Source organism: Periplaneta americana, chromosome 2 (assembly GCF_040183065.1).
Source record: "Periplaneta americana isolate PAMFEO1 chromosome 2, P.americana_PAMFEO1_priV1, whole genome shotgun sequence".
In the NCBI taxonomy this organism is placed as follows: Eukaryota; Metazoa; Arthropoda; class Insecta; order Blattodea; family Blattidae; genus Periplaneta; species Periplaneta americana.
In genome coordinates this window covers 27,698,207-27,711,722 of record NC_091118.1, presented here as the reverse complement: position 1 = coordinate 27,711,722, position 13,516 = coordinate 27,698,207, and the positions used below count along the sequence as shown (strand labels likewise).

Below are 13,516 nucleotides of genomic sequence, written 5' to 3'. Positions count from 1 at the left end.
AAACCAAGCAGATTTTTAGTCTAATTTTCTAATTATGTATGTACTTAATTACAAAACGCATAATAGGTGTTTTATTTAAATTAATGTATCAATTTTCTCCTTAAATCTGCACAGCTATATCACTTCCATCCGTAAATACTCTATTTTGTTTACAGAACTTCACTCTTTTGTTAGTACCAATCAGGAAGAAATTATTTGCAATTGTTTAAGACGATCGCCATCGTGTTTTAAGTTTCCAAATACAGATCCATTAATTCTTTTTTCTAAAATTACTCTATTTTATGTGCATCCTCAACGGATAAGTTGACCTGTATATACAGGGTGTTTCCGGGCTAGTGTTACAAACTTTCAAAGATGATGGGGAAGGGCACATGTATCAATTTGAGATAAGGAACCCTGGTCCGGAAATGATTGAGTCGAAAGTTACAAGCAAAAATAGTTGTGTAGAAATGAAATAATTTTATTCCTCTGTACACCTTATTTATGTATATTTATCTGTACATCTTACACATACTGTATTCATCTGACGTTGTTTACGTTGTCTACTTACACTATTTCCATTCAATGCGCTGTCTGAGGGATGGAGACAGGAAACTACACTAAAGCAATACAGATAGTGTAATGTGTAACGGACATGGTCGGTCCTGATATGCATGTCTGTAGACAGCAGTGCATGTGTACAAGTTGCAGTGTCCAGTCGATCAGTCCTAGTGAAATGGAGGAGTACACGAGAGCGGAATAAGCAGACCTGGTTTTCGAATACGGATGAACCTATGGGAAATCTCACAGATTGTAACGGGTACAAGTACCCACGTAGGAGACATCCTGCCCATACCATTTTTCCACGACTGTTCCAAAGGTTAAGGGGAGGAGGGCACGTGGTGCGAAATTACAATTCCATTTCCACACAACTATTTTTGCTTATAACTTTCGACTCAGTCATTTCAGGACCATGGTTCCTTATCTCAAATTGATACATGTCCCCTTCGCCATCATCCCTGAAAGTTTGTAATACCATCTCGGAAACACTCTGTATATATATATATATATATATATATATATATATATATATATATATATATATATATATATACTGTATATATGAGTTCAAAATTGATCGAGTAGTTCTCGGAAAGTTCACAGACAGACGTACAGACTGCATGATCATAAGGACTTTTACGGTATCATGATTTTTTTTTTCCAACATCAGAATACTTTGTATTATACTGTACTACGTGAATAAAAGCCTTTGCAGAGATTTCTTGTTTACCACTCTATACCACGCATTTAATGGTGAACAACTGTTAAATTTGTGTAAAACAATATCCCTGCAAATACGATAGGCTTACACATAAATTGCAATCTTGAATACAAAGACGACAAACCTTCCGAAATCTTGCGCCGTTTGCTAGGTTTCGCTTCATCAATCTCACCAATGGCCTGCGAGATGGATCTCTTCCTGGGAGAGGTCGTGAGTTCCGACTCTTCGCAAGGTGCTGGAGGACTGTTCTCCCCCATCTTGGTATGTCCGTCGGAGATCACGGCAGTTTCCAGAGTCCCCGTCCCCCCGGTCTCCGTGGGACGCCGGGAGTCACACTCGTGACTCTGCGGCGGCGCCCAGGAGCTCTCGGAGTTACGGGTCTCGGGTTCGGGACATGGCAGAAAGCAGGAGCTCAGATAAAATACTTCTTCCTGTGACTTTCGGGGACTGGATTTGGGAGACGGAGTCCAGGACTCATCTGGGTATGAGAACAATACAACATAACAAACTAACATAACAGTACGGTAGTAGTAATAATAATAATACTGTAATAATAATACATGAGCATTTATTACTATCGGATATTAGTACTTAATCTTACTTAACAGTAAATAATAATAATAATAATAATAATAATAATAATAATAAATGAGCATTTATTACTATCGGCTATTAGTACTTAGTCTTACTTAACATTAAATAAGAGAATAATAATAATAATAATAATAATAATAATACATGAGCATTTATTACTATCGGCTATTAGTACTTAATCTTACTTAACAGTAAATAAGAGAATAATAATAATAATAATAATAATAATAATAATAATACATGAGCATTTATTACTATCGGCTATTAGTACTTAATCTTACTTAACAGTAAATAAGAGAATAATAATAATATAATAATACTGTAATAATAATAATACTGTAATAATAATAATAATAATAATAATAATAATAATAATAATAATAATAATACATGAGCATTTATTACTATCGGCTATTAGTACTTAATCTTACTTAACAGTAAATAAGAGAATAATAATAATAATAATAATAATAATAATAATAATAATAAATGAGCATTTATTACTATCGGCTATTAGTACTTAGTCTTACTTAACATTAAATAAGAGAATAATAATAATAATAATAATAATACATGAGCATTTATTACTATCGGCTATTAGTACTTAATCTTACTTAACAGTAAATAAGAGAATAATAATAATAATAATAATAATAATAATAATAGTAGTAATGATGAACTAGTATAAGAAAATAAATCGGCAAAGATTCTGAGTTGCACACCACTTCGGCAAACCATGTTATGCATGTGTAAGTGTTCGTGTAATAGGTGAAGATAATGATTAAAGTGAGGAAGGGAGAAGGGAAACCCGGTGCCGGCACGTAGCCTACTCCTGTCGAATAGCACCAAGGGGGCCGCCAGGCTTAACGTCCCCATCCGACGGACAAATCACTATCAACACTATCATATGGAATACTGAGAGATTATATTTAACCCAGGCATATTGGTGGACAATTTAGTTATTAGAAGTTGTGCATCGTCATCTCTCCTAGTCTCGAGGTAAAAATTTTACACGAACATTTCTGACGCCGGGAATCGAGGCTATTCTGGAGGCAGACGCGCTACCACAGAGCTGACTCGGCGGACACTTAACCAAACATAAATAACAGAAATAATAATAGTAATAATAATAATAATAATAATAATGGAAAATTATCAGGCATTAGTACTTAATCTTACTTAATCAACAGTAAATAAGAGAATAATAATAATAATAATAATAATAATAATAATAATAAATATATAATAATAAAAGATAAAGATAACGGTATCCCCGTAACATGCCATGAAGGCACTTGGGAGGCATGTACGTAGAGCCCCCATGCTTTCCTTGACCTCGGCACTAGATTGAGATGGTGTGGTCGGCACCACGCTGACCGCCTTCTACACCCACGAAAGACCCGGTACTCAATTTTATAGGAGGCTGAGTGAACCTCGGGGCCGTAATGAGAGTTTGGCAACGAGAAAAAAATCCTGTCACCACCTGGGATCGAACCCGGGACCTTCCAGTCTGTAGCAAGCTGCTCTACCAACTGAACTACCCGGCCGCCCTAATAATAATAATAATAATAATAATAATAATAATAATAATACTTACAAATGGCTTTTAAGGAACTCGAAGGTTCATTGCCGCCCTCACATAAGCCCGCCATCGGTCCCTATCCTGTGCAACATTAATCCAGTCTCTATCATCATATCCCACCTCCCTCAAATCCATTTTAATATTATCCTCCCATCTACGTCTCGGCCTCCCCAAAAGTCTTTTTCCCTCCGGTCTCCCAACTAACACTCTATATGCATTTCTGGATTCGCCCATACGTGCTACATGCCCTGCCCATCTCAAACGTCTGGATTTAATGTTCCTAATTATGTCAGGTGAAGAATACAATGCGTGCAGTTCTGTGTTGTGTAACTTTCTCCATTCTCCTGTAACTTCATTCCGCTTAGCCCCAAATATTTTCCTAAGCACCTTATTCTCAAACACCCTTAACCTATGTTCCTCTCTCAGAGTGAGAATCCAAGTTTCACAACCATACAGAACCGGTAATATAAAATAATAATAATAATAATAATAATAATAATAATAATAATAATAATAATAATAAACTAGTATAAGAAAATAAATCGGTCAAGATTCTGAGTTGATGAAATGTGATGAATGAAGCAAAAGAAAAGCGATCTAATCAAAGCTTTTTTTTTTCACTCATATGTTTTCATATAATCCTACAGCTAACAAGCGACCAATATTAACAGAGAAAAGCGAGTTCAGAAACAACTTCATTAATTAATAAATAATTACATAACAAATTCCATCACTGTTATCAATTATATAACGTCCATTACAAAGTTCGGAGGGGAGAGTAGGGCAAGTTTAATTCCATAGAGACGGTTTTAAATAGAATCGACCACTTGAGAACCAACTGCGTAAACACTGTCAGATGACATCACATGACTCGTCATTCATGAATACTGCTCAGCGGCGGCGGTGATATTGGGTTCGCATCTCTTTTTCACTGGGTCAACGTCCTAACCACGCCAAGGTCAGGAGCACGCTTAGAGACAGCCGTGGTCGCGATCTGCTAGGCCTACGAGCAGAGTTCGCAACATGTGGCGCTCGTTTACGTAACAGACACACTGACACAATGTCCTCGACCAAGGCTCGTGTGTCCACGGTCTTGTTACATCAGATGCAGACAGTCTCTAACAAAAGAATAACGTTGCCACGCACAACACTATTCGCCTGCCGCTCTCACTAAAAGTGAAGGTGGACAAAAAGTAACAAGATATATACGAAACTCTCCCATTGGCTACGGGTAAAGTAATTAACACTAGTGGAAGCGTAATTGAGTAAGTTAATATTAGATTCATTCATTCATAGCGTTCTGTCCAAGGATAGGTCTTTCACTGCAAACCCAGCTTTCTCCAGTCTTTCCTATTTTCTGCCTTCCTCTTTGTCTCCTCATATGATCCATATTATATCTTAAGTTTTATTTTAGTAGGTTATTTTACGAATTTTTTTTATCAAAATCTTAGGTTATTTAGCGTCTGAATGAAATGAAGGTGATAATCCCGGTCAAATGAGTCCGGGGTCCAGCACTGAAAGTTGGCTTGAAGGAAAACCCCGGAAAAAACCTCAATCAGATAACTTGTCCCGACCGGGAATCGAACCCGGGCCACAGGTGTGGACTCCATATATCTTAATCTCGTCTATTATCTGATATCTTCTTCTGCCCCAACTATTCTCCCGTTCACCATTCCTTCCGGTGAATCCTTCAGTAGGCAGTTTCTTCTCAGCCAGTGACCCAACAACCAATTTCTTTTCCTCTTCTTTATCAATTTCAACATCATTCTTTCTTCACCCACTCTTTCCAACACAGCTTCATATCTTATTGTGTCTGTCCATTTCAAATGCTTCTATTCGCTTCTCTTCACTTCGTCGTAATGTCCATGTTTCTGCCTCGTACAATGTCACACCCCATACACATCACTTCACTAGTCTTTTCCTTAGTTCTTTCTCCAGGTCCGCAGAACATGCTCCTTTCCCTATTAAAAGCTTCCTTTGTCATTGCTAGCCTCCTTTTAACTTCCTGGCAGCAGCTCATGTTATTGCGTATAGAACACCTCAAGTATTCGTAGCTGTCCACTTGCTCTACTGCCTCATTTAGAATTCGTAAATTTTCCTTCTTCATTTGTCTTCCTATGACCATGGTCTTCGTCTTATTTTCATTGATCTTCAAATATTACAGATATTAGTAATTTAATGCTTAGGGGTCGTATTTTTGGTAATGCAGATACAAGCAAAATTTTCAAATCATTGTGTGAAATACGCTAATAACTACGAAATATACCATACCTCCATCGCAAGAACTACGAAATATGCGCCAAAATTGTATTTCATATTGTTAAAAACATGTTTCTGACTTTTGTTTCAGTTAATTTGCCAGTCGCTTGTAAACGCTAATATTTCTGTATTTTCCCTATGGGTACCCTACTGTATACATCAATTTTTAATTTTTACTGCTTTCATGTACCTAGTATTTTAAGAAAGAATAAGTATACGCCATGTCTTTCTTACAAATGGTGAAATAACAATTCGTATTCTCAAGAATTTTTTTTTATGATTTATTTTATCGATCAGCGCATTTAGGCTATACCTACAGATCACTTCTAAATGAAATATATCTTAAGAAGAAAAAGTGAAACGTAAGAACTTCTTCCCTTCTGATGTCATAACAGTTGAACTTCGGTCAGTGTTTACATTAAGGGCGATTTTCATTCTGGAGTGACTTTATTACTGTTACTACTATTACTAATCTTACAACTTCATTTATATCGTTAACACTGAATGTTTTCCGGAGAGGAAAGAAAAGATAATAATAATAATAATAATAATATTATTATTATTATTATTATTTTAATTATTTGGTATCATTGTTCTGTAGTGCACAAGTGACTTTGACATATTGAACTGAAGTAGAAACTAAAGCGAAAGTGTTCCCACGGATGACGTAAGCTTTATACAGTACGCTCATACTTTCACAAGTTCTGAAGCAGCGTTCTGTTACACACCAAGGCTAATGTCGTGTTAATATTTACATTTACACGCAGCATCTTCATGATCTTAAATCCTGTGTTTCAGGGTTCAAAACAGTTCGAGTGACAATGCATTTTAAAATCTGTAACATTCCTTAAGTTACTGTAAGTTCGTCAAAATGGGAACAAAAACGGGGATTCTTCTAGTAAATTAAAATAATAATAATAATAATAATAATAATAATAATAATAATAATAATAATAATAATAATGCATTTGAAAAACGCTTCATTATACGGTTAACTCGCTGACAATTATTTAAAAAACAGCACTATTCGAATACGCATAATCATGCTTACGAAAAGACACTTTACAGTGCCAATATATTAATTTTGTGTATACAAGGTTGGAATTTTGTGGGAAAGTAACGGTATTCTGAAGTTTATCCCATTAAAATAAATTTGTCTTCGATCAAAGATTTCAGAACTACGTTCGATTAATCGCTTAAATCTGTTAGAAACTGGGAGACAGCACAAGTTAAAAAAAATGGCTTAAATAAACTGCCCTGGACCAAAGAAGTTAGAAGCACTTCCGGTTCTGGATTATTTGGTGCAGAGCACATGCATCTGTTTGTTGAGAATCAGTCGACAATTTATATTTGCTGCACAATTTCACGAAATAACTTATCCCCACTGCATGGACAATTTATATTTGCTGCACAAATTCAAGAAATAACTTATCCCCGCTGCATGGACAATTTATATTTGCTGCACAAATTCAAGAAATAACTTATCCCCGCTGCATGGACAATTTATATTTGCTGCACAAATTCAAGAAATACCTTATCTCCACTGCATGGAAATAAATTGCTCTGAACCAGAGATTTTTAAGTACCTTTGATTAACCTCTTAAATCAGTTCAAAACTGGAATACGACACAAATTCAAGAAATAAATTAAATGAACTCAAATAGATGTCCTGGGCAAAGACTTCAGAGGCACCGTCGGTTCTGGATTACTTCGTCCATGGCAATGCATTCTTTGTAGAGAATCAGTCCACAATTTATAATACAATATTTGCTGCATGAATTCAAGAATTAACTTATCTCCATTGCGATAAAATAAATTGTCTTGGACCAAAGACTTTCATTCATAAGGGAATGTCATCACTATTGTCCTACCGTTACCCCCCCCCCTCCCAGAGCTTCACGCGCAGAGACACAAGCTCTACAAATCTGCACTTCCCTATCAGAAATCGGACGCAGTTCCCCTGGATTTGTAGCTGGATACGCTACTTATTGTAGTGGTTGAGTATGTACCAACAGCTATCAACGGTTGCTAAGTAACCAACTTGCCTTTCGTTCATTCCAGGAAGTGGCTGAACATTATTTTCCGGCAGTGGTAAAATGGGTCAGTATTGAATCTGCAGGTAAGGCACGTGTCATGCGAGTTGCCTGACCTCCAGGTGCCGCAGTTCCTAATTCGATTGACTGAACTAGGGCAGACGGGCGTCGCAGTCTAGTGTTCAAGGCTCCCCGCCTGACCCCTCCCACCTGCAGTGTGCTATATTAAAGTCAAATACGTCAAGGGTTGTTACTCCCTATTTTTCTCTTTATTTTTAGATGGTAATTTACAAATCTCCGTAACATATTTCAAGCAAAAATTTATCTCTCGGCCGCGGGAATACGGGGTTTTGAGAATTAATCTAATAACACAGTAGGAAAAGATCTACTGTATCTAAATAATAAATAAATCCACATTCTTTTTCAGTCTTCATATTGACGGGCAGAGGTTAGACTCCAACACTCCTACTTAGGAGACATGAACCCTCGATAATTATTGACAATTTGCGTAGACTAGTAGTATAATAGTTGTAGTATCAGCAGCAGTAATATAATAATTTATCCCGTATCAGTTTATTTTGTACATTCACTTTTATATTTAACTTAGACGAAACATTAGATTATTATTATTATTATTATTATTATTATTATTATTATTATTATTTGTAGAGATGGTAGTAGTAGTAATAGTATTACAGTCGTAGTGAAATAATACATTCTGCAAATTCCCACTCTGTAGTTAAGCATTTTGTGTCACGTAACAGACTAAAAATTACCGGTACCAGCAACGAGCAACGGTGACGATGATGATAATAATAGTAATAATCAGAATAATCATTACTAGGTGTTTTGTACTCTACAGTTTCATGTCTCTTCATTTACTATGTATAGGCTTATGGGATTATAATGAAGATTAATATATTACCTTTATTATTATTATTATTATTATTATTATTATTATTATTATTTAATGAAAATGTAACATTCGATTAATGTGCATTCGGTGCTCCTCGACAATATTTACAAAAATTATGGTGGTGGTGGTGGTGGTGGTGGTGGTGGTGGTGGTAGTAAGTTTCATAATTTTTATGGTAGCCTATATATTAATATTTCTTGTTGCTTATTTCATATTTGATGTAACACTGTACAAAGAGGACTTCTCTGACGAATAATAATAATAATAATAACAATAATAACAATAATAGTAATAATAATACTTACTGGCTTTTAAGGAACCCGGAGGTTCACTGCCGCCCTCACATAAGCCCGCCATTGGTCCCTATCCTGAGCAAGATTAATCCAGTCTCTATCATCATATCCCACCTCCCTCAAATCCATTTTAATATTATCTTCCCATCTACGTCTCGGCCTCCCCAAAGGTCTTTTTCCCTCCAGCCTCCCAACTAACACTCTATATGCATTTCTGGATTCGCCCATACGTGCTACATACCCTGCCCATCTCAAACGTCTGGATTTAATGTTCCTAATTATTATGTCAGGTGAAGAATACAATGCGTGCAGTTCTGTGTTGTGTAACTTTCTCCATTCATAATAATAATAATAATAATAATAATAATAATAATAATAATAATAATAATAATAATAATAATAATTATCTTATAGATCATTCCCCTTGTACTAGAACTTCGATATTTCTTCCTTCAGTATTAACGAAAAAATAGCAAAGACAAATCTGGACCTACCTTCATCTGACTCGAATTGTATTTCAGCTTAAGTTCAGAAATAAAACTTTTATCGCTTCTATATTTCGTATGTTAATATTTAATCTCTCCAATATACCAAAGACCTAATCTCTAATCTAATTCAATGCCTATTAGTTCTGACTGTGCTAAAAGAGCTTCAAAAGTGAAAACAAACGACATTTCTGTTGGCTTAACCTCGTTTTAAACACCAGGAACCGCGTTAACACAAGTGACATAGTTAAAACTTTATTAAATATTCTAACATTTTCTACGTAATGCAATTTATTCATTAGACTGCACGATTGGCACACATGAAACGTGGCTGTCCGCTTGAAAGTGGTGCACACGGGTTTGAAAGTTACCCCGCGGGGCTGACCGAGCGTCTCAAATGTCAGCGGTAACTGTGGAATGCGATTTGCAATGTGGCAAAACCCTCCAGAGCAACACATATGGCGGCGCCTACGTCGGTTATTCTAGACTGACAATAGTCAAAGTCGCCGCAACATCATCAGGAAAGAATATCTTATGTCAACTGTTTTCGCTTGTGAACGCGTAAACACGTGGATGAAGAATGCCGATATAGAATACGTTCGGTTAATAAGGAAAATCCGGCTGGCTACAGGAGGTGATTTTTTGTGAGTCACCAGGATGATGATGATGATGATGATGATGACGAAGTCAATGTATACAATCATTTCCCAACAAGTCATGGTCCATTAAATCATCGTCTATTAAATTTCACTTTAAAGTTCTGTATGTCAATCATGCCGTTCCAATTAAGTTACCATTGGTCTGGTGGACTTCAATCAAGAATAATAAATTGTATATAGTCTCTCCTGTCAAGTCTGTTGTCCCGCATCCTCACAAAATCGTCTTAACACCACAAATTTCTTTTCTATCCATGTTATACTGCTTAATTTACTTTTATTTTGTCGTTATTGCTTCAAGTCATTTCCTATTTTTCTCAAGACTTGAAAATGTTAGCCAAACCAACTTCTGTATTCGATCATTTGTTCTGCTAATTAAAATCACTGAGTTACCAAGTCTCTGATCCATACCCCTTGCCTTCCAGTTTTCTCTAAAATGTATTTGCTCCAAAGGATTGAATTTTCATATCGCGCAATAAAATTTTCTTTGTGTAGGCTGATGTTCTCTTTTCATTACGTCACTGTGTAAGGTTACATTTATAAGTCAAGAGTCTTGATACAATATATCTAAACTGTTCACAATTTTAATTTGCTATGAGGGATGAAATTTTCTCATGAAAACTTGACTGGAGCAGATGACCACTCAACAACGCCATGAGTCTGAGAAGCTACAGTAAGTATCAAAATACGGTTTCTGACTTATAACTAGGGGGGAAATCAGTGCTGAACACACGTTTTCCCGATACTTGTTGCATGATCGTCCACCTCTGCTAAGAAATATGAACGTGAGCAGTCGACCTTGGTCTTCCATGGATTCGCGTTACAGATTATTATTATTATTATTATTATTATTATTATTATTATTAAACTGCCTACTGAAGGATGCAGTGGAAGGAATGGTGAACGGGAAGAAAGTTCGGGGCAGAAGACTATATCAGATGAGACAATCTCAAGATAATATATGGATCATATGCGGAGACTATGAGAAAGGCGAAAAAGAAGATTAGAGATTGCTGGGATTGCAGTGAAGGACCTGCTCTTGGGATAAAAACTGTGAATTATTATTACTATTACTATTATTATTATTTTTTTCACTTGTATCAATAGCATATGGTCTAATTGAAATAGATATAACTAGGTCTACCTTGCTCAAATTCCTGATTCAAAAATTTTTGGTTAGGCTTAGAGATTCACAAAAACTAAAGATAGTACCACATTTCTAACTTCTATGTTATTCAACGAACCTTTCAGCAGCATTTTAAAGAAAATCGAACCTCCGAAAATGGTGTACAATTTAAATGACGTATCACGTAATTTTACAATCATAATGTGTATTTTATTATGACTTTAATATTTCAAATAAGTTATGCGTAACACAATTTAATAGGATTTTCAATACGACACTTTATATTTTGTCTCGCAATATAAATATAAAAGTTTTATTATCCCTGATTATTACAATCAGCAAAAAATATGGGAAGGCAAATTCATCCTGATTATCTAGGTCTCTGATAGACTTAAAACACAAGCAAGTCCCGTACCAAACCTATTCTACATAGAAATCCACCCAAATTGCTGCATGTCGGAAGTTTTGAACGAAACAAGAAATAAAAGCATCACGATTTCATCTGCATTATTGCGGCCCTACCCACGCGATAAAAAAAAAACTCGGAGCTAAAAATAGCTTTTGTATAAAGTTCAACAATGTGAGTAAAATCCACGAAAAACTCTCAACGTACCCAAGTCTGCTAGCATCCGTAATAAATATTGCACAATATATGAGAAATTAAAAGTTCGGAGTTTTCCCGTCAAGAAAACTGGAGGTTGAATCACATCACGTAATAGTAAAACTAGCGCAATCGATATCTCTTTTTAAACGTATGGTCCCGCATTTAAGTCAAAAATAGAACGTCCGGAATCCCTGAGCTGTCAACTGTAAACGCGTAAGGCACGTATACTGTAATTTCTGTGTGGGGTTAAATCCAGATTTAAAGGTAACTACCCCTTTTAAATATCCTCCAGATGTTTAAATACCAACACGTAAGCCAAGGCAATACGTGGCGGCAGACACCGCGGGCCACCTAGTGAGCGTAATAACATTACTTTCCCGCGCTTTTCACTCTTTTTTAGACGTCGGCGTTGGCTAGGGAACAAGACAGGGGCGTGGTGATGCGAAAAATATTTGAAGCACTATAATTCTATTAACAATGCATTAAAATTACTGACAGTTCATAACAAAGCAGTGGTTGTGTGAAAAAAGCACTTTAAAATAAGGATTAAATTATTTTCAATGTACTTACCGGAGTCGGAAGGTGTCTGCACGCCTAAATTCTCTAATGTCACTGCCGTCTTGCTAAGATGATAGCTATGGTCCGTGTAATATGAGGGTAACGGTGACTGAGGGGGCACTGGAGACACTGACTTAGTTTCACATTTAGTCCTGCTGATCTGACCCGTAACTTCAGACACGGATACAGCAACAGAAAGGTCTTCCTGATCACAAACACTACTAAACACGGAGGAACATTCCTCTTCTTCCGACTCGGAAGGGGTTTCGGGGCGCGGGGACGTGGATCGCGCCCTGTTACGGTTAGTCCTCAGTAAGCTGCGGCGCAAAGTCACGGTGACGGCCACCACGGGCTCGGGTTCGGGCTCGGGCTCGCAGCACTGCCGCTGGTGCTGTCCGCTGCTACAGGTTCCGGCCCACATGCAGTCGTGCCGGCCTCCCATCACGTGACTTGGAACGACCCGTGGAGGCTCTAAACTGCCTTCGACACCAGACAGCTCGGGGAACAGGGTCATCGGAGGAATGTCGAACTTCTCCCATATGTCGTCTGCAGGATACAACGACTCGAACATCTGCAAAACGCCACGTATGAGATGCCACGTAACAGCAAGGATGTGACAGGAGACCCACTGCACCGGCACTTACCTTGAATTCACAGTAAACACAACACACGATGAGTTAGAATGTCTTTCTTCTTGTTGCTATTAACAACGTAGGAGAATACCAACTGTAATAACCATACGAACGAGACGAGAACCTGCAAGGCATATTACAGAGAAATCTACACACGTGTTGACCAACCGGCAGCGGAACACCGACTGAGGATTCGAGCGGGCTAGACTAGCCGGTATACTGTCAACCGCGCGCAATTTCAGTGTATCCCTCCGCGTACGACGCCCCGACACCCGGCCTTGTGATGTGGGTCATCGCCACGTCCCGTAATTCATCGACAATTACTCAAGACACTCCTAAACCATCTAAAAACCTAAACGTCCCATTTTAGAGCAATAAACAACGCATGCCGATACGTACTTGTTTCGAAAATTGTATAAATGACCGGCGAACTGTTTTCTGTTAGCGTAAGAGCGTGACTCGCTCGTAGTAGAGTAGGAGGGGGCCCTGGAGCGAGCCTTTGCGTAGGGATGGCCAT

At 37.3% G+C, this 13,516-nt stretch overlaps 1 protein-coding gene across 1 annotated transcript in view; it reads right to left on the bottom strand.

Annotated features, from left to right (window-relative positions):
• Positions 1-13,203, bottom strand: part of Myc — a 51,830-nt gene extending 38,627 nt beyond the window's left edge. Inside the window, exons 1-3 of the mRNA XM_069813105.1 lie at positions 13,012-13,203; positions 12,380-12,938; positions 1,386-1,739 (exon numbers count right to left, since the gene is read on the bottom strand). Coding sequence (XP_069669206.1) covers positions 1,386-1,739; positions 12,380-12,938 — 913 coding nt within the window. The 5' untranslated portion in view covers positions 13,012-13,203. The remainder of the gene's footprint in view (positions 1-1,385; positions 1,740-12,379; positions 12,939-13,011) is intronic.
• Positions 13,204-13,516: the final 313 nt, after the last annotated feature.